This window comes from Chionomys nivalis, chromosome 3 (assembly GCF_950005125.1).
Source record: "Chionomys nivalis chromosome 3, mChiNiv1.1, whole genome shotgun sequence".
NCBI lineage: Eukaryota > Metazoa > Chordata > Mammalia > Rodentia > Cricetidae > Chionomys > Chionomys nivalis.
The window spans coordinates 116,551,315-116,570,895 of record NC_080088.1 but is presented as its reverse complement, the minus strand read 5'-3'; the positions used below and the strand labels follow the sequence as shown (position 1 = coordinate 116,570,895).

The following is a 19,581-nucleotide window of genomic DNA, read 5'->3' as shown; positions in this document are numbered from 1 at the left end:
CCACATCTACACATCTGTATGCAGACATGCCTGGTGAGCAGACAGGGCAATGTTAAATGTAGGTGTGCATGGGTCCTCATGTGCCATGCAGTATCTCTAAGTAACACCTCATGTTTGTACGCGAATTTGCCTACATGAGCAGGCTTTAGGGTATACTTCCATTCAATGCTCCTGTGTACGGAGGTCCTGTGTACGGAGGTGTGTGTATGACTGAGCGCATCTCTCTCTCTCTCTCTCTCTCTCTCTCTCTCTCTCTCTCTCTCTCTCTCCCTCTCTCTCGTGTATATATGTGTATAGATTTGTGTGGGTCTGTGTTCACATGTGTGTGTATACCTGAGCTTGTGGCAGGCCTGGGGAGGGGACTGCAGGGTGAGATGCACGTTCCTAGTCTTGGGAAAGCAATGGATCTACAGTTAAGGCAATGGTAAGGAGGGGCATGGACCTTCCTAAGAAGGAAGCGGCTGCAAAGGACGATGAACAGCTGGGAGCCCTTCCTGTCTCAGACATTTGCAATGGAGGATGCTGAGAGCTGAGATCTGCCACGAAGGGGGCAGGTGCAGGCCCAGGTAGGAGGGGCCCTGCCAGTCAGGTTTCATAGTGGAGCCCCCAGTCACACAACAGCTGCTTAGACTGAGACATCATCTGTCATCGGGAAGAAACAAGCCAGAGGTCACTGTGCCAGTCACAAGCAGACTTGAGGGCCCCAGTGTCGTTAGGGCTCCCCTGAACAGATGTTGGTAGAGAAGTGTGGTACCTGGGTGCTGGGTATGTGGAGTGGGGTGGCTGAGGAAAGGGTTGGAGGAGGAGACCAAAAAGGAGACAAAGATCAAAGGGTAAAAGGTCAAAGGGTAAGGCAGTGGGGGAGGTATGGAGGAGAACACATACTCTGCAGACTTCCAGAAATGCCCGGGGTGCGATAGGCGGCGGTTTCGCTTTGGCAGTTTCTCTAGCATGTCCATGAGCTTGGTGAAGGTGGGCCGCTCTTCCTGTTCAAAGGCCCAGCAGAAGAGCAGGATATCCTAGAAGAAACCAGTGAGCCATGAGTGGACCTAAGTAGGGACTTTATTGAGTCCTCATCTAAGCCTCAGTACCTGGGAATTGCTCTGGGGCTGGCCATCTGTCCACCCTTCTGCCCACTTCACATCCCTCTATTATCCACCCTTCCATCCACCCACTCAGCATCCATCCATCTACTCAGTAGTCACTATCCCCACCCACTCACCCACCCACCCATCTACCCATCCACATATTCATCCATCCATCCACCCATCCACCCATCTACCCACCCATCTATCCATCATCCAGTTGCCAGCTACCAACCACCTACCCACTCATATACACAGACATCCCACCCACCCACCTGTCCATCCACTCATTAACTACCACCCACCTACTTACTATATACACAGCCATCCTACCCTGATGGAGGAAGGTCATTGGCTAATAAAGAAACTGCCTTGGCCCATTTGATTGGCCAGCCTTTAGGTGGGTGGAGTAAACAGAACAGAATGCTGGGAGGAAGAGGAAGTGAGCTCAGATGCAGGGCAGCTCCTCTGAGAGCCAGACGCCATTTCCTCTCCTCTCTGGGGCAGACGCTATGAAGCTCTGACCCAGGATGGACGTAGGCTAGAATCCTCCCGGTAAGCGCACCTTGGGGTGCTACACAGATTATTAGAGATGGGTTGATCAGGATATGAGAATTAGCCAATAAGGGCTAGAGCTAATGGGCCAAGCAGTGTTTAAAAGAATACAGTTTGTGTGTTGTTATTTTGGGGCATGAGCTAGCCAGGCGACCAGGAGCTGGGGCGGCAGGAACACAGCCCACAGCTCCTACTACACTACCCATCCATCCATCAATCTGCCTACTATCTCTACATCCATCCACATCAACTCAACCATTAATCCTTCATCTAGCAACTATCATTCATCCATCACCCATCCACACCACCATCCATTCACCAAAATACACCACCCACCTACCCATCCATCTATCCATCCATCCATCCATCCATCCATCCATCCATCCATCCACATGAACCCATGCTTCTTCGTTTACCATCTATCTGTTCATACACATATAAATTGTCCACTCTCCTATCTATCTATCTATCTATCTATCTATCTATCTATCTATCTATCATCTATCTATCTATCTATCATCTATCTATCTATCTATCTATCTATCTATCTATCTATCATCTATCTATCTATCTATCTATCATCTATCTATCTATCTATCTATCTATCATCTATCTATCTATCTATCTATCTATCTATCTATCATCTATCTATCAATCAATCATCTATCTATCTATCTATCTATCATCTATCTATCTATCTATCTATCTATCTATCTATCCATCTATCATCTACTCACCACCAGATATCTATCACTCGCCATCCACACAAGATTCCATCCAATTATCCATCTAGCTACTGTCCACAAAGCATGAATACTCATACATTCACTTATTTCTCTTCTTCTGCCATCTAGCTACTCACCCACTCACTTTATCCCCCATTCTCACCCCTCCCCTCTTCTCATTTACTTGATTGGCCATTCTAATAATCTAGGGAGGCTCGTGGCAAGGAGGCCTGAGATATATGGAGACCAACAGAAGCTCAACAGAGTTTCTTGACATTTTTCTTGAAAATGAGGGATAGAAGGAAATCCTGAAGTCTCTAGCTACATCCCATTCGATTAGCAGATGCCCCTCAAAGTTACAGAGGAGAGAGGCTAATTTTCACCATATCCTTGTCCAGGAAGAGGAGCCTGAGGGCAAGTGGTCATGTTGAACACCTGAGGGAATTACTGCTTCCCCAACTTACCTGTCTTCTGACCAAAAGAGAGGATTCTCCCCATTGTGTTAAAGAGGAAGAGTACTCATTTGTCATTAGGTTTCTTGGCGTCTGTCTAGCATACTCTGAGTTAGACAATGGTTTAATACTATTTTTGGACATAAAAATAAGTGATAATACTGTTTGTGATATTTTAATGACTATTTTTTAAAAAATAACAAACCAGGTATTCGCTGATTTTTATCTGAAACAGCAATCCATTTCCAGGAGGCGACCAAGTGTTACTGCGCCCCTGGTGGCAGGTACCTGGAATTGCAGGCATAGTGCTGAGAATTTGCCCTAAATTTGCCTTAAAAGCTCCAAGCAAGTCACTCTCTGGGAAAGCCTCTATAGCTGTCACACACAGGACCAAGAAATCCCAGGACTGTGTCTGTTTCTCTCCTTGTCCCCCAGACACAGCCTCTCATGGGACTTACCGAGATTTCTTTTCCCATGCCAATCTGGCTGAGGTTGGGTTTCATGCCTGCGCCCATCTGCCAAATTATTGCCTCTGCTGGTTGAGTCTTGAATGGCCACTCCCTGGCGTGGAGCTCATACCAGATGGTGCTGTCAGGTAGTGGACACAGTTAATGAGGCATTGCTGTGGTGTGTCATTTGTGACCCAGGTACCCCCCTCTTCACCCACTGTACCTCCTGGCTAGTCACTCCCTTTGCATTCTCTCCCCAAGGGGCTGCTGTTATGTCCAAAACCCTATTGAAGTTAGTCATTAGGTTTGTGGCCCCAGAATACTTTTACTGAGGCTAGGATGGATATAACTCTACCTGAATCATTTAACACAAGGTGGCAGCCATTTCTGACCTTGTTACTCACAACTCTAGGAAACAACTGCATTTGAATACTTTATTCACGAGGTTGCTCTCTATGGCCTTACATAAAATACCAAAAAGGGTACACATAGCCTAACATCTCAGTAGTAACCAGCAGATGTATGTACTATAGCAACTCCTTAAAATGAAACAGTGCTACATTATCTTGAGACTATTTGCAAGACATTTTGCTGGCATGAAAAAGCCTCAGTAGATCACTCTAGGTGTGGACAACAGGATGAGGAGCATGTGCAGGTCTTTAAAAATCATCACATACGCATGGATGGGGAAGGCTCAGGAAAGCCAACAACTTGCCGATGAGGAGCAGTGGGATGGGGAGCCCTGACTCCCATAGCTGCTCACGGTGAGGATGAATCACAGTGTGGACAGAAAGAAACATGTAGAGACTATGGCATGATGCAGACAGGCCTAAGTCTACACCAGTGGGAAGATGCGGTGCAAGCCACGCCCCTTCTCTATGCCCACGGAAGAGTGGCTATGTGGGACACAGTGCTAGGATTACTCCACGGATACTTGCCATGCCGCACGTCCCATAAATCACCACGATGCATCACAGGGAGAAAGGGTGCCAGTGGAGAGCTTGACATGGCCGGCTGGCACATAACTGCCAACATGAAACGCCATCAGTGATGAGGATAGTGGCAGATGACTTTGGGGAGGCTTGCATGTCACTGTGGCCAAAGATCGGTGTTCTCTAAGAAGCAGGTCTCTCATCTCAGGAAATATCACAATAAAAATGTTTCCTCTTCCACAAGGAGACCTCTGGGCTTCCTTCCCCCTCTCTTTTCCTGAGACAGGTGTTCTCTGTATAGCCCTGGCTGCCCTGGAACTCCCTTTGTAGATCAGGTTGGCTTCGAACTCACAGAGATCCGCCTGCCTCTGTTTCCCAAGTGCTGGGATTAAAGGCATGCACTACCACCACCCAGCTTCTCTGGGTTTTTCTTTAAGGAACACAAAGTCACTCTGGCATTCTCTTGACTGGCCAAGGACAGTGTTAACTCAAGTCTTCACAGTCAAGTTTATTTTATTTAAAATTCTGTTTTATTTTTAATGAAGTGTTATGAGGGGGTACATGCCCATCACCATGGAGGTCAGCAGAGGGTGTCAGATATACCGGAGCCACAGTTGTGAGCTTACTGGTATATGCTGGGAAGTAACCCTTAGACTTCCACAAGGGCAGCAAATACTCCTAGCCATGTAGTCCCAGATGGCCTGCAACTCACGGAACCACCTCTCTAGTCCCTGGGTGTGCTGACCAAACCTGAGCTGAACAAGGGCACCAGCAACAGTTAAAGTGGACAGGGGAAAGCACAGGAGGCCTCAACCCTACACAAAGAACTACAGGCAACTAAAGAGAGCAGGAGAAATAGTCTTCCCTGGGGAAGAGCACACCAGTTGGTGATCCACTACCAAATGGTCAGCTCTGAAAACATGCAAGTAACATTATACAGGCTCAACAGGTTATACCTAAGGATATGAATGTGTGTGCCGTGTGTGTGTGTGTGTGTGTGTGTGTGAATAACAATTAATGGAAAAAGAGGCTATAAATTTGTAAGACATTAAGGCGTGATGGAGGAGGGTCATCTTTCTATCTGTTCTTTCATTGGTTAATAAAGAAACTGCTTGCCCTTTGATAGGACAGAAAATTAGGTAGGCGGAGTAGACAGAACAGAATGCTGTGAGAAAGAAGCTGAGTCAGGCAGTGGCCATGATTCTCCCGCCAGACACAGACACAGGTTAAGATCCTCCCTGGTAAGCCACCAGCTCGTGGTGCTACACAGAATATTAGAAATGGGTTAGATCAATATGTAAGAGCTAGCCAATAAGAGGCTGGAACTAATGGGCCAGGCAGTGTTTAAAAGAATACAGTTTCCGTGTAATTATTTCAGGTAAAGCTAAAGCTAGCCGGGTGGCGGGAAGCAGCCCCGCTGCTCCTATTACAACAAAGGCGGGCTGCACGGGAGGGTTCAGAGGGAGGAAAGGGAAGGGAGAAATGATGTAATTCTATTATAATCTCAATTTTTAAAGTTAAAATAATTATATAAACAATAAAATAAAAAGATCTTTTCTATGTTTTATTTTCTTTGTTGCTCAGGATGGAACCCAGCGTCTCACCCGCCTTGTGGTTACGCCTTAAGGTTACATACGGTTAACACACTCAACCACTGGCTTCATTGTAGAAGCATGAGGCTCAGTTTGATTGACAGTCTTCGGAGGAATTCGGGTTTGGTCTGGTTTTTATTTATTTATTTATTTTTATTATTATTATTATTATTATTTTGGTTTTTCGAGACAGGGTTTCTCTGTGGTTTTGGAGCCTGTCCTGGAACTAGCTCTTGTAGACCAGGCTGGTCTCGAACTCACAGAGATCCACCTGCCTCTGCCTCCCGAGTGCTGGGATTAAAGGCGTGCGTTTCTAATTGCTGTGCGAGAACCCAGAGCCTCATACATGCTAAGCAAGCCCCCCCGTGCTGAGCCTCATGCCTAATGCTCAGTGTGTCTTTTTATTCCAATGCTTTGATGAGCTGGCGACTTGCTAGCCTTGGTGGGCCATCCCTGCCTAGGGGAGCTGACTCCTGCAGATAAGAAGGGACTGACCCGGGAGTGTGCCTTTCACAACAAACCAACAGACTCAGAACATCCTGACCAGATGTTCACCATGTCCGCTCCCTACTTTCTCCATCCAGAGCCCAAGAAATGATTCCAGTGCACTGATTGCTTTTCACTCTCTTTCTTGTGCACATGTGTTAATGTGGGCACATGTGTACCTGTGCCTGTGCTTACGTGCTTATGTGCACATGCATGTGGATGCCAGAGGTCAACCTCAGGTGTCATTTCTTAGGTATGTTCACTTCGTTTACTTGAGACAAGGTCTCCCTATGTAACTCTGGCTGGTCTTGAACTTACTATGCAGACCAGACTGGCTTTGAACTCACAGAAATCTGCTTACTTATAGCTCTCGAGTGCTGGGATTAAGGATGTGTACCACCACCCAGCTTGTTTTGTAAGACAAGGTCTTTTGCTGGCCTGGAACTCATCAGTTCCTCTAGACTGGCTATTGAGCTCCAGGGACCCACCTGTCTATTCTTTTCCAGTGCTGGGATCACAGGCATGCACTACCATACCCAGCTTTTTATTCAGGCCCCCACATTTGCATGCTACACACTTAGGACTGAGCCACCTCCCCTGTTCCTGCAGAGGTTTTATTAAGCTTAATCTGCAACAGAGAAGCAAGCCTTTGAGTGTGGTTCACTTCCAGGTCTGTGGGCTGCTGAGTTGCCCTGAACAGCACAGAATTAGGGTGGCCCTGGTCTGGACCGCAGCTCTGCCACCAGTTGCGGCACAGCTTGTCACAACCATCATCGGTCCAGGCCAGCATGCCCCACCCCCGCCTGAGAAGGTGTTTGGGAAGACAGTACGCTACCACACACAAGAAAAGCTCAACACAGCCTTCAGTACATTTCCACCAGCGTCTTTATGCTCTAACTCATCCCTGAACATGAGGTTCCCTGGCAACGGGATGCTCCTAATTGGCATGAGTCCGAGAGCACAGGGTCCATCGCGATCCAACAGTGTCACCAATAAAAGGCTCATTAAAACCTCCTTCCTAACACAACTTTTAAGAGGAGGACTCACTTTGAGGAGTAAAAAAAAAGAAAGTTACAGATGAAAACTGTGGCGAGAAACCAATTACTTACTCTAGTACATTTTGTTAATTACATTTTTTTCTCTCGTTAAATTCACGATAAAAATAAACCAACTTAATTACTGTAATTTGGTTCCAGATAATGATATCTAACTAGATAAAGATCTGGGAATTAACTAGTTAGACCAAGTGATGGCTTCTCAAGGGGCTCAAATGATGGACTCTGAGGATTGAGATCTTCTTAAAGTGCACAGTTGGGGGCCCACAGCAAGGGCACAGTGGGGTGCTTTTCTACAGGAGGCTGACTGCCTCTCTAATGCGCCTCAGGGATGACAGGTCTAATTGCACAAATCTATAACCTTGTAGCTTCCTTGGTCAGTGTCTCTCCACTCTTCAAATCCATCCCATAAATAAGCCATGGATCTTCATGGCTATTTATGGGATGGGGACAGCTATTTCCTGGCTGCATTTCTCATCTGGTGGTGGTGGTGGTGTGTGCATATGTATGTGTTATATGTGCTCTTGTGTGTATGTAAATTCCACCTAAATATACATGCGCAAGTATGTTCAAATGTATGGAGATCAGAGAACTTGCTGGATATGTTGCCTCAATTTCTTACCACTTTAGTATTTTGAGGCAGGGTCTCTCATTGGGCCTGGAATCACTAATTCACCATCAAGCTCTAGGGACCCACCTGTGTCTGCCTTCCCAGCACCCAGCCACCCAGTTCTTTACACAGTCAATGGGGTTACAAACTCAAGTTCTCATGATTGCAATAACAAACACTGACTGACTGAACCACCTCCCTAGACCTTCTTCTTCTTCTTCTTCTTCTTCTTCTTCTTCTTCTTCTTCTTCTTCTTCTTCTTCTTCTTCTTCTTCTTCTTCTTCTTCTTCTTCTTCTTCTTCTTCTTCTTCTTCATTAATCTGTAGCTCAGGCTAGCCTACAAACAAAGTGGTTTTTCTGCCACAGTCTCCTGCATGCTGGTTATAGGCACACCATACTGTATATTATTTCCATCTCCTAGTTGGACCTTCTGAGTGTTCTGCCTGGCGTCCTGCATCTATGTCTTGGTCTCTTTCCATCCTCCTATGCTTCTGAGGGCTTCTCATTCTTCCCTATGGCTGCAGATGCTACTTCTTGACTCACAAATGCCTCCTTTTCCAACTCCAGATGTGGATTTGCCCAACTCTGCTAATTCTCTCCAAAGCTGTTCAAATTTTTTTTTGAACATACCCAACCTTTTTGTATAACCCAACCACACCTTGCTTCCAAGGTCACTACCATGGAGAATACCACTGTCCGACATGCTGATGGCAGCTCTCTTGGGACCCCTTCACTAAGCCCCAGCATTTATACCCTGTAAAGGCCTCTTTATTTTGAGCCTGTACCCACAGCTTGTGATTCATGGAAACCCAGCCTTCACAAAGCCCTTCTCCACACAGTTATCTGCAGAGCAGCCAGGGTGATCTGGTTGAACTAGGGCTCCTGTGACAGTCACCCCACTAACCTACTTTATAACCACCCATGGCTCCCTAGTGCCTTGAAGATAAAACTCCTTCATGCCACCATTAAGTCCACGAAGGACGGACACTGCTTTCTTCCTTAGTATCTCACCCAAGCCCTATTCCCAACCTGAATCTTTATCCATCAGTGCCTTCCCCACGGCTACATAGTCCTCCATTGTAGATGATTCACCTTCCCTCTGGAGTACCTGTCTCCCTGTATCTAATCTCCGACTCCAGCTTCCAGTCACTTCCTGCTGGAGGCTCTCCCTCGCCTCCCAGGCTGGTACCTACATTCTCTTTTACCCCCAGAGTCCTGCCTTCATCCCCAGTGCAGCATCTCTCCACAAGGCAGAGTGGAGTGAGCAAAGAGGCCAAGGCAGGAGGACAGCTCAGAAGCTTAGCACTAGCCTGGCACACACAAGTCCCTGGGTCTCAGTCCCAGGAGATGGAAAAGCAGCAGTCAAAACAATTCTGAAGCTCTTTCCTTCCTGAAAACAGCAGAGATTCTATCTCCTGTCCTGGAGGGCCTTCTACACTTAGCGGCTTGCCTATAGGGCACATACGTCTGAAGGAGACTGCACATTCCACGGAACTGTGGCCGCTCCTACTCAGGATACTTGTGAACCCTTCTGAACTCAATGAAAGTCATAAGATGACAGAGGTGTGCATTGCCCGGGTTTCCATCATTATGTAAAGTACACACCTGCCAAAGTATCTTATTACATATAAATACATCATTCAAAAAGAAAACTTAAAAAAAAAAAAACCAACATGGCGGGAGCGATGCTGTCTAACGCTCACACTCAGCTCATATCTGCAACAAGGCTCTTAGCTGCCATGCTGGGAGCTCACCAGAGCAGCCTCCACAGAGCAGAGGAGACCACCATGTTGGGAGCTCACTGGAGCGCCTCCACGTAACAGGGTGGACGGCTTTCCACAGTTGAATGATCATGGGCAGCCACCTTGGAAGTGGCTCACGGGCATGAGGTACACAATGAACACTGCAACAATGAGTTGGTATGCAATGAACAAATGAAGGAATGAAAGAACAATGAATGAGCAGGGAAACTTGCCATGGTCTCATAACTGAAACCAGGTATACGAGTGTGCAACAGTCATTCTTTCTACTACATCCCCAGGTCCCCCAAATTCATCCATAAATCCCACCACCTTGTCCTTACCAACATGTGCCCTGACTCTTCCAAAGGCGACACTAGGTAGTGGCTCTGCCCACACTGTGGAGGTCAAAGGCCAGGGTGCGGCCCACTTACCCAAGCGCAAAGACATCCGAGTGCTTGGAGAAGGGGAGCTTGTCCTCTTCTGTGTCAGGGGACAGCTGGCGGATGATCTCTGGGGCCAGGTGACACAGCCAGCCATTCTGGATACGCAGCTTATCTTCTCGCCTGCAGAGGCAAAGCCCCAGAGAGCCTTGTTTTGTAGCAGTGACCCCAGGTCCTGGAAACATCTCTACCGGCTTCCTACCCTCCTCCCTGGGCATTCCCTGGCCCTCCATATGAGGCTGAGAGCCAGACCGAGGGGCAGGGAAAGGAATGATGGAAACCAGCCCAAGCCACCCTCGGGTCCACAGTCTCTGGGCCCTCTTGCTCATCTTTGCTGGATACTGTCCATTCTTGTTCCTGCACGTTGCGCTCTGCAGTCTAAGGTTGCCTCTAGAGGAGCTGTACGGGGTGGTTTTGTGCGTCAACTTGACACAGGCTAGAGCCATCAGAGAGGAAGGAGCCTCAGTCGAGAAAATGCCTCCATGAGATTCAGCTGTAGGGCATTTTCTCATTTAGTGATCAATGGGGGAGGGCCCAGGCCATAGTGGGTGGGGCCATCCTTAAGCTGCTGGTCTTAGATTCTATAAGAAAGCAGGCTGAGAAAGACATGGGAACAAGCCAGTAAGCAGCACCCTCCATGGCTGCTGCTTCAACTCCTGCCTCCAGGCTCCTGCCCTGCTTGAGTTCCTGCCCTGACTTCCTTCAGTGATGAACAGTGATAAGGAAGTAGAAGTCAAATAAACCCTTTCCTCCCCAAATTGCTCTTTGGTCATGGTGTTTGATTGCAGCAAAAGTAACCCTAAGTCAGGAACTATGCAAGATCTCAAAGTATAATGCCTCAAGTCCCCCAAATAGTCCATTCTAGTAGATTCCTGGCACCGGATCTGCAATCGTAAACAAGACTGACAGGGGAAAAAAGCCAACGAGGATGATGCAAACAGGAAAAAGGCCACACAGTGGCAAACATCGCACAAAGAATCACAACAGAGGCATGTGTCCAGGCTGAGGACACATCTGAGACAAGCTTTATGTGACAGAGAACCCCACCATGGGAACAAAAGGAATATCCTAGCCAGAGGGAAAGCTAGGTCAGAACCCAGGGAGGTGACCTCAGGAGGGTTCTAGAAACCAAGATACGGCAGTGCATAGGAAGGCAACGTGTACCCTGTGTTTGAACGCGGATTCTGGTAGGTGGGCTCTGTTCTTTCCCCCATTAGAAGCAAGAGTGCACTGAGTATCTGTGGGTAAATGCTGTCACTGGGCTCATGTATATCTGCCACTGTTCCCGGGGTAAAGGCCAGAGGAGGAGGAAAGCAAGGTTGCTCTAACACCTTGCAGCAGATCAGAATCTTCACTGGGGACAGATGACTAAGTGGCCCTTGCATAAAACTTGCTTTCTTTCTTTTTTTGTGTATTTTTTTTTTTTAAAAATCTTTTCTCATTTTACAAACCAATCCCAGTTCCCACTCCCTCCCCTCCTCCTGCTCCCTCCACCTTTCCTCCCTGCCCCAACCACTCTTCAGAGAGGGTAAGGCTTCCCATTGGGAGTCAACAAAGTCTGGCATAGCACAGACTAGGAGAAGGGGCTGTTAGCCAAGGGGCATGAGTAAGAGATAGGTACTTCAAGATTGACAGCAGGACAAGATTTCCCCAGACAGTCTCTGGGGGAACTGGGCTGGCTGCATCCTACAGATCTTCCAGGTGACCTTCCCAGCTCTATGAGGTGTGTGTGCTGATCCTTCTAGGGCACTCAGTCAGACCCCACCCCCATCATGACTTCCCCCATGTCTGAACATCTTCAGGGATGGTGTTTTTCTATCTTGTCTCTCAAATGTGCCAGTCACCAATTTCTGTGACTGTCTCACTCTTTAAAGCTGGACACTATGACCAAAGGGCAGATAGATAGATAGATAGATAGATAGATAGATAGATAGATAGATAGATAGATAGATAGATAGATAGACAGATAGACAGACAGATAGACAGACAGATAGATGATAGATAGATACACAGAGACAGACAGACAGACAGACATACAGACAGACAGACAGACACAGAGAGAGTTTGTGTGCTCTTGAGATATGCCTAGAAGTCAGAGGACAATCTGCAGAAACTGGTTTCCTTCTTCCACGTCCTATGGATTGAACTTGGGTCTTCAGGCCACATTTATTTGCTGACCCATCTCACCAGCCCCAAGGACTGAACTCTAAATTTAATTCCACTTTGATTTTTTTTAACTATATCTAGTCTCTCTCTCTCTCTCTCTCTCTCTCTCTCTCTTTCTCTCCACACACACACACACACACACACACACACCACAGAACTTATGTGGTTGTTGGTCTGAGGATGACTTTCGGGAGTCATTATCTCCTCTAGCATGACAGCCACAGGGATCAAACTCAGGTCGTGAGGCTTGGTAGCACATGCATGTACCCACTGAGCCATCTCACAGACCCTGATTCCACTTTAAAGTTAAATCTGCATAGATACATCTGTCTGGCCAGTGGCCCAGATCTAGATAATGATTTACTAAAACCATTTTTTTAAAAAAAGAAACTTAAATATATTTTAATAAGTGACTTTTAGCACAGTTATAAATAGAAACTAGTATTTTTCCAATGCACATTAAAATGAAGAGAGTGCTTGTCTATTCTCTCCTTAAAATCCACTCACAGCTTACACTCTCAGAAACCCTGGGCCTAAAGGAAAGAACTCCTAATGAGGTGGCAGGAGTTTGGGAGTTCAGGGTTCTGCTGCTGATGCATTTCCTATATAGGTGAAGGAAGCTAGAGAAATCCTAGACTTGCAGTTCTCCAAGTCATTCTTATTTTCCAGAGGGTACACACCATCCATCTGGATAGACACAGGTATTGAGAGATCCCTAGACAGGGGCTGAAGGGAGGAGGCTGAGGTGGGGGAATCACTGAGCTTCCACCCTCACTGTGTGTGTGGGGGGGGCTCTCCTGGGGTGCCTCTCCATCCAACATCGGGGCCATCTGTCCACTGCCTAGATTTCTACACCAGGATCCAGACACAGTCAGTGGCCACCGTGAAATCTATTCTAACTTGGGGCTTTCCATCTTCGGTGTTATGTTACTGTGGGTGTTACTGTCAGGTGGGGCTATTCTGTGTTTGTACCGTGTTTTGTGACATCCCTGGCCTCTACACAGCCATTGCTGGGAACACACACATGCACACACACATGTACATGCACACAGACACACACACACACACACACACACACACACACACACAACCCTAGCTGTAGCTAGGAGGAATGCCTCCATACCAATGAGAAGGAAAAGTTCTTCATTTAATACACATTAGAGAAGAGAACAGTCAGGATTCCGGGGTCAAGAACGTCTCCTCTACCGGGAATAAACAACATGGTAGTTTATGTCCTCTGCTGGTACACAGGGCCCAGACACTTTAGCAAACCCTGAGGTTGGCAGAGTTGATGGCATCTTTCTCCTGGGATCAAGAACACCCGCTGACATTTAAGGACATAAAGACTCATTTGCTGCTTGTTAGCTGTGAGACCTCGGGCACACTCTGGTCTCTACTTTTCCATCTGCCAAAAGGGCACATTCATTTGTACCTCAGATGGCTACAGCAACATGCAAGTGTCCAGTTTAGGGCTACGTCTACTGCCAGGGGCGTGTGACTACTAGCTAGGAATTGTTTTATACTATGTCCCACATGCATATAAGGTATCTGTTTATCTGGAGGACGGAGGCCAAAGTAGGGAAGTCTACTGCATAATAAGGAACTTAGTGGGGGTTAGCCAACCTTTCCTAGGCATGGCCACTCCTCACAGGGGCCGAAAGGCTGGGAACCACTGGACAGGGCAAGGTGGGGCAGACACACAAGTGCCATTAGCCCGGGGCTGGGGTAGGCACCTGCATGGGAGAGGGCTAGAAGTCGGCCCTGGTGCATACACCCCAGGGTGTCCCGTTCCCATGGCAGCGGGCCCACCAATGACGAGTCCGAATCATCCTCATTATGGTTATTATTATGATTAATAACAGGTTGTGTGTGGCTGGCACGGTAGGGCTGGCATCTTAAACGACACTTTGTCGTGAGGGTGGCAGAGCAGCTGTTTGTGGGGATCTCCACGGCTACCTCTTCGCTTCCGGTCCAGTGGCATGTTCTGGGAAACAGCAGCCTTGGGGAGTCAGGCATCCTGGGACTGTTATTTCAAGGATGTTACTTCCCTGTATGCAGGTCCCTTACCACGGCTCCACCCGCTCTACAGGGTCAGGCACACGCTCAGTGAGCTCAGTCCCTATCATCTATCTTGCAGTGTTATGGACTGGGATTGTCCCCCAGACTCTCATGCTAAAATCTCAGTGTCACCGTCACTAAAGGCAGAACTTGTGGGCTCAGGATTTAGTTTATATGACACAGAAGCAGAAGGAGGGACTATTGGGGAGAGAGAATGGGCCAGAAAGAAGGGAGACACCAAAAGAAGTGGGGAGGCAGCTAACTGAGCAAAGCTCCCGATACAAAGGTGAGTAAATACCATACAAAAACCATCGCTTGGTGCAATGGATATACGCCAGTAATTTATTCTGTCTTATGTGCTAATTTTTAAACTTTTGAGATTACATTTATTAATTTATTTGTGGGAGTGTGTGTGTAGCTCAGACAGCATCTTGTGGCAGTTGGTTCTCTTTTTCTATCATGTGGATCCCAGGGGCTAAACTCAGGCCATTAGGCTTGGCCATCTTACTAGCATGTATATATACATAGACATACACACACATGCACACACACACACACACTCTACTGTATGACAGTTTTACATATATAATAAAATAGTATATACATATATATATATATATGATAAAGATGGGGGTTTTAGAGAGATAATTAAGATGAAACAAGGCCTAAATCCACGGCCCTAAGCAACGGTACCATCATACTTAGACATTGGTGGTTTGAATAAGAATGGCCTCCACAGACTCATATATCTGAATGTCTAGTCACTAGGGAGTGGAACTATTTAAAGAACTAGCAGGATTCGGAGGTGTGGCCTTGTTAGAAAAAGTGTGTCACTGGGGGTGGACTTTGAGGTTTCAAAAGCTCACACCAGGCTCAGTGTCTTGTTGCAGGCAGCTGTAGATCAGGATGTAGCTCAGCTACTTCTCCAATGCCACGTGTACCACAATGCTCCCTGCCATGGTGATAAAAGACTAAGCCTCTGAAACTGTAAGCAAGCCCTCAACCAAATGCTTTCTTTTGTAAGAGTCACCTTGATCATGGTGTCTCTTCACAGCAGTAGAACAGGGACTAGGACAGACAAGGACTGTGGTATTGCTGTCAGGCCTGACCATGCTGTGTGTTGGAGGAACATGGAGGACTTTGGAACTAGAAGAGTGGTTGGGCGCGCTAAGCGGGGGCTAATAAGCCATCCTAGTAGGAGCATGGAAGACAGTGCTGAGGGCCGTCTGACCTGTGGGAGCCCAGGTCAACTAGTTCCGGAGGGGAAGGATACCAGCCACTGTACTGGAGACTATCATTGCAACAGTCTGGCAAAGTGTGTGTGGTTACTTTTAGTCTTTCTCCTAAAAATCTCCCTGGGCTAAATCAAAGAGTTTTGAATTAATGGCTTTGAGATATCTAGCAGCTCTACAACGAAAAGGAGCAAGCTGGACAGGGAGAAATACAAAGTGGACAGTCTGAGGAGAAAAGGAGCACTAGGGAGTGCAATGGAGCCAAGTCCTGTGGTCAAGGAGATAAAAGATTTAAAGAAAGGCCTGAGGTTACCTCAGGGTGGGACCCTACTTCACATTCCTCAGAAAATGGCACCAATTTCTGTCCTGGTTAGGTTTACTATGGCTGTGATGAAAAGCCATGACCAAAAGCAATGTGGGGAGGAAAGAGTTCACTTATACTTCCTGTCACTGTTCATCATCAAAGGAAGCCAGGACAGGAACTCAAGCAGGGCAGGAGCCTGGAGGCAGGAGCTGATGCAGAGGCCATGGAGGGTGCTGCTTACTGGTTTGCTACCAAGGCTGGCTCAGCCTGCTTTTTTAAAGAACTCAGGACCACCAGCCCAAGGATGCCCCCCCCCCACAGTTGGCTGGGCCCTCCCCCAACAATTACTAATTAAGAAAATCCCCTATAGGTGTGCCTATAGCCCATCTTATGGAGACATTTTCTCAACTGAGGCTCCCTTCTCTCTGATGAATCCAGCTGTGTCAAGTAGACACAGAACAAGCCAGCATGGAAGCGGGCCAGATGTGAGAATTTTGTCTCTTTTTCCACTCCTTCATTCTCTCCTCCCAGCTTTTCTCTTCCCCTCCCCCATCTACCTGAGAGACCTTGCAAGGACATAGTTAGAAGAGGGTCATCTATAAGCCTGGAACCAAACTCTCTGCAGAAACGGTCAGTCGGGCCTTGACCCTGAAGCCCCAGAGCTAGATTAAATATTACTGGTGTGCTGCATCAGCACCCCACACCCCACTACCTTGTTATAGTAACCCCAGTTGGTGACTGCCCTATGAACCTCTCAGTGGCTATGTCTTGGTGGGCTCGATGGAGGCACAGACTTGGGATCTTAGGCCTCACTCCTGAGAAGGATGTACAGCTGCCTGTAAGTTCAACTCCCTGGCCTCAACTCCCATTTTTCACTCCCGGGCTGCTAAGCAGGGCCCCAAATACTCCTTGTTCGATGGCGTCTCCTGTCTCCACCTTCTTACTCCTGGTTGGCATTATTCCCAAGACCTTACTATCTCCCCAGACACTAGGTAGACGTGTGCTGACAGCCGGGATGGGGCAGAGGTGGGAGAGGCCGTTGTCTAACTATGCAAGAAGCCGCCTTATCTCTGAATTGGCTTGATTTCCTTCCTGGTTGGTCCACACTGGGTCTCCAGGAGGAATGGAAGGAAAGAGCATTCAAGCCCCCACTTCTCCTTCTTTGTTTTGGCGCTGGGGCCTCAGCAATACAACAGAGTAAGGAATATAGTCATAGACTCCTGCCCTCGCCTTTCACAGCGAGGACAGCCATCAGATATAGATAGGTGTTACATTTTAATTGTGAAGTGGTCCTCAAAGGCTCACTTGGGGGCTCAGTCCCCAGCTAGTGGTTCTATTCGGGAGGTTCAGCTAGACAGAGCATAGCTGGAGGAAGTCAGTCACAGGGTGGTGTGAGTCTCTAAGGGTGTCTTGTCTCTGGCTACTTCTTGTCCCTCACTATCCACTTCCTGTCAGCCATGAGATGAAGAAGTTCCTCTTCTACATGGGCCCTGCTTCCATGATGCCTGCCAAAGTCCATGGAATCAAGAAGCCATGCTGAATCCAAGAATCTATGAGCCATGCTAAATCTTTCCTCCCTCAAGCTATGAGTCAATGTTTGATATTTTGTTCACCATGAGGAACTCACTAACATTGCTGGTCACCAGGAGCGAGAGATTTCTGACCAGCCCAAAATCGAGTTAAAGTTAATACTTACTCAGCCTCCATGAGACACATGTAAATACTTGGGTTTGCAGTGACATTACCAATTGTGTCCCTAAGCCTGCTCTGACCTGGTCCTGGAAAACAAGGTGAATGTGATTCTCTGTGGCAAGCCAGGGACTTTGGGTCTGCTGTGGGACCGAGCAAGGAAGGAGTCCTACCCAGTCTTGATCCTCTAGCTCCTTCAAGGACTAGCACTCTCTGTGTGTCTATTATACTATTTGTTTGTTTGCCTTGACTTATCTTAATGCCACAGATAGCTCTAGAAACTGGGGGCATCCAGTTTGGATGGGGGAGATGACAGCTGAAGACAGAAACCAAGGCTGCTCAGAAACAGCTTAGGCCATGTTTTGTTGAGTTTCAAGCACTCTGACTCAAATTCAAAGGTAGCTCACAGCGGGGATAAAGTTCTTCAGGAAGACAGGAGAATGTCCCTCAAAGAAATCAGTGGCTCTTCAGAAATGCAGAAACGTAAACACGAGAGAAGTCGCAGCGCTATCTGCCCATGAGAGAGGCCATTCGTTATATGATGCAGGAGTTTGAGATATGTGCGCCCTGCGTGTGGACACGGCACACACTCCAAATTAATCCGTGAGAGCAGACCTTCCGAGTTACAGACTTTTTATTTGGGATCAAGCTGTTTCTCACATGGCTGACTCAACGCGGCTGGCTCCAGGGCGAGTGGCCTCTGAGAGTTAATTACTTAAAGATGGTTAATGGTTCCCTGGGTGATCCTGGGGAGGTGTGTGGAAATGAGTGCTAATTACACCGCGGCAGTCCAGCTATTTGCTCCACATCTGATGCCACTCAGGGTCCTGTGCGGGATGCTTGTCCTGTATCCTCGTGTTTTACCTTCATAAGGACCCTCCAAGAGAGGCGTTTTCAAACACAAAAACTCGAATTCAGAGGTACTGTTTGTCTTGGTCACAGTCGCAGTTAAGAATGGGCGGGCCTCCACACAGCCCAGGTAGTCTGACCTAAAAGCACTTACTATCAGCTGTGTTTTGTTGCTAGGCTAAAGTTAATTACTACGACAGCTTGGAGCTTAGGGCTTGGCTGACCCCATTCCCTAGGGAAGCCCCATAGGCAAGGAGGAGAGTCCTCAAGTCCAGGGCAAGAGCTTGTGAGAGTCAGGGTTGTGTTAGATCTTGTGCCACAAACTCAAAGGTGTCACTTCCAGGACAAGTGAGAAAGACACTAAGGTCATGGGAATCGAGAGGGACTTGGTGAACCCCTGCTGGCATGGCAGCCTAGCTACAATCTTAACACCTGTGAGCTCACAGATATAAGTCACTAAAGACATTTGGGATGAACTCCTACCCCTTGACGGTCCCTTATCAAGAATCCCTCTGGTCCCCTCTGTCACCTCTTACCTGCCAGCCTGTAGTACCCCAGAAATGCTGAAGAGCCCAAAGTCCGTGATGACCACTTTACCGTTGTCATAGAAAACGTTCTTTGATTTGAGGTCCTTGTGAAGGATGCCCTTGGCGTGGAGGTAGCCCATGCCCTGTAAGAGATGAGGAGATGGGGATGCATTAGAGGCAACCCAGTACTTCCTTGTCGCCTTCCCTTGGATCCTCAAGAGTGGCAGAGTACAGGGTCAGGGGACAAAGGCTCTGTGAGTTACAAGGCCACCATCACCCACAGACCTCTGCAAAGCCATCTCCACAGAACCACTCTGCTTCCTGAAGAATAAAGGAAGTGCTCTAGGGGGAAAGAGTGGGGGCACCGTCAAGGCTGGGGACACCAGAAAAAGGAATCCACCAGTCATTCTCCCTCATTTCTTTTATGAAGGGGCCTTTCTGTCTCTGTTACCTGGCCCACCACTCTGTGGAAGGACCTGAGATACTCAGAAGGCATTTCACGACCCCACATCAGGAACACACAGGGACATCTACCAGCGATTCAGAGGTGGTTTTCACATCTTTTGGCTTTGGCGAGTGATTGCCGTGTCTTTATTACTCCCACGGATCACTCCTACCACTTCTGATTGGAAC

The 19,581-nt window shown here is 47.7% G+C and overlaps 1 protein-coding gene across 2 annotated transcripts in view; it reads right to left on the bottom strand.

The window, feature by feature from the left end:
- Window positions 1–19,581, bottom strand: part of Ksr2 (kinase suppressor of ras 2) — a 351,718-nt gene that overhangs the window by 10,530 nt on the left and 321,607 nt on the right. For both annotated transcript variants that reach the window (XM_057764873.1, XM_057764872.1), the window contains exons 16-19: window positions 18,958–19,091; window positions 10,115–10,246; window positions 3,276–3,405; window positions 886–1,019 (exon numbers count right to left, since the gene is read on the bottom strand). In XM_057764873.1, coding sequence (XP_057620856.1) covers window positions 886–1,019; window positions 3,276–3,405; window positions 10,115–10,246; window positions 18,958–19,091 — 530 coding nt within the window. The remainder of the gene's footprint in view (window positions 1–885; window positions 1,020–3,275; window positions 3,406–10,114; window positions 10,247–18,957; window positions 19,092–19,581) is intronic.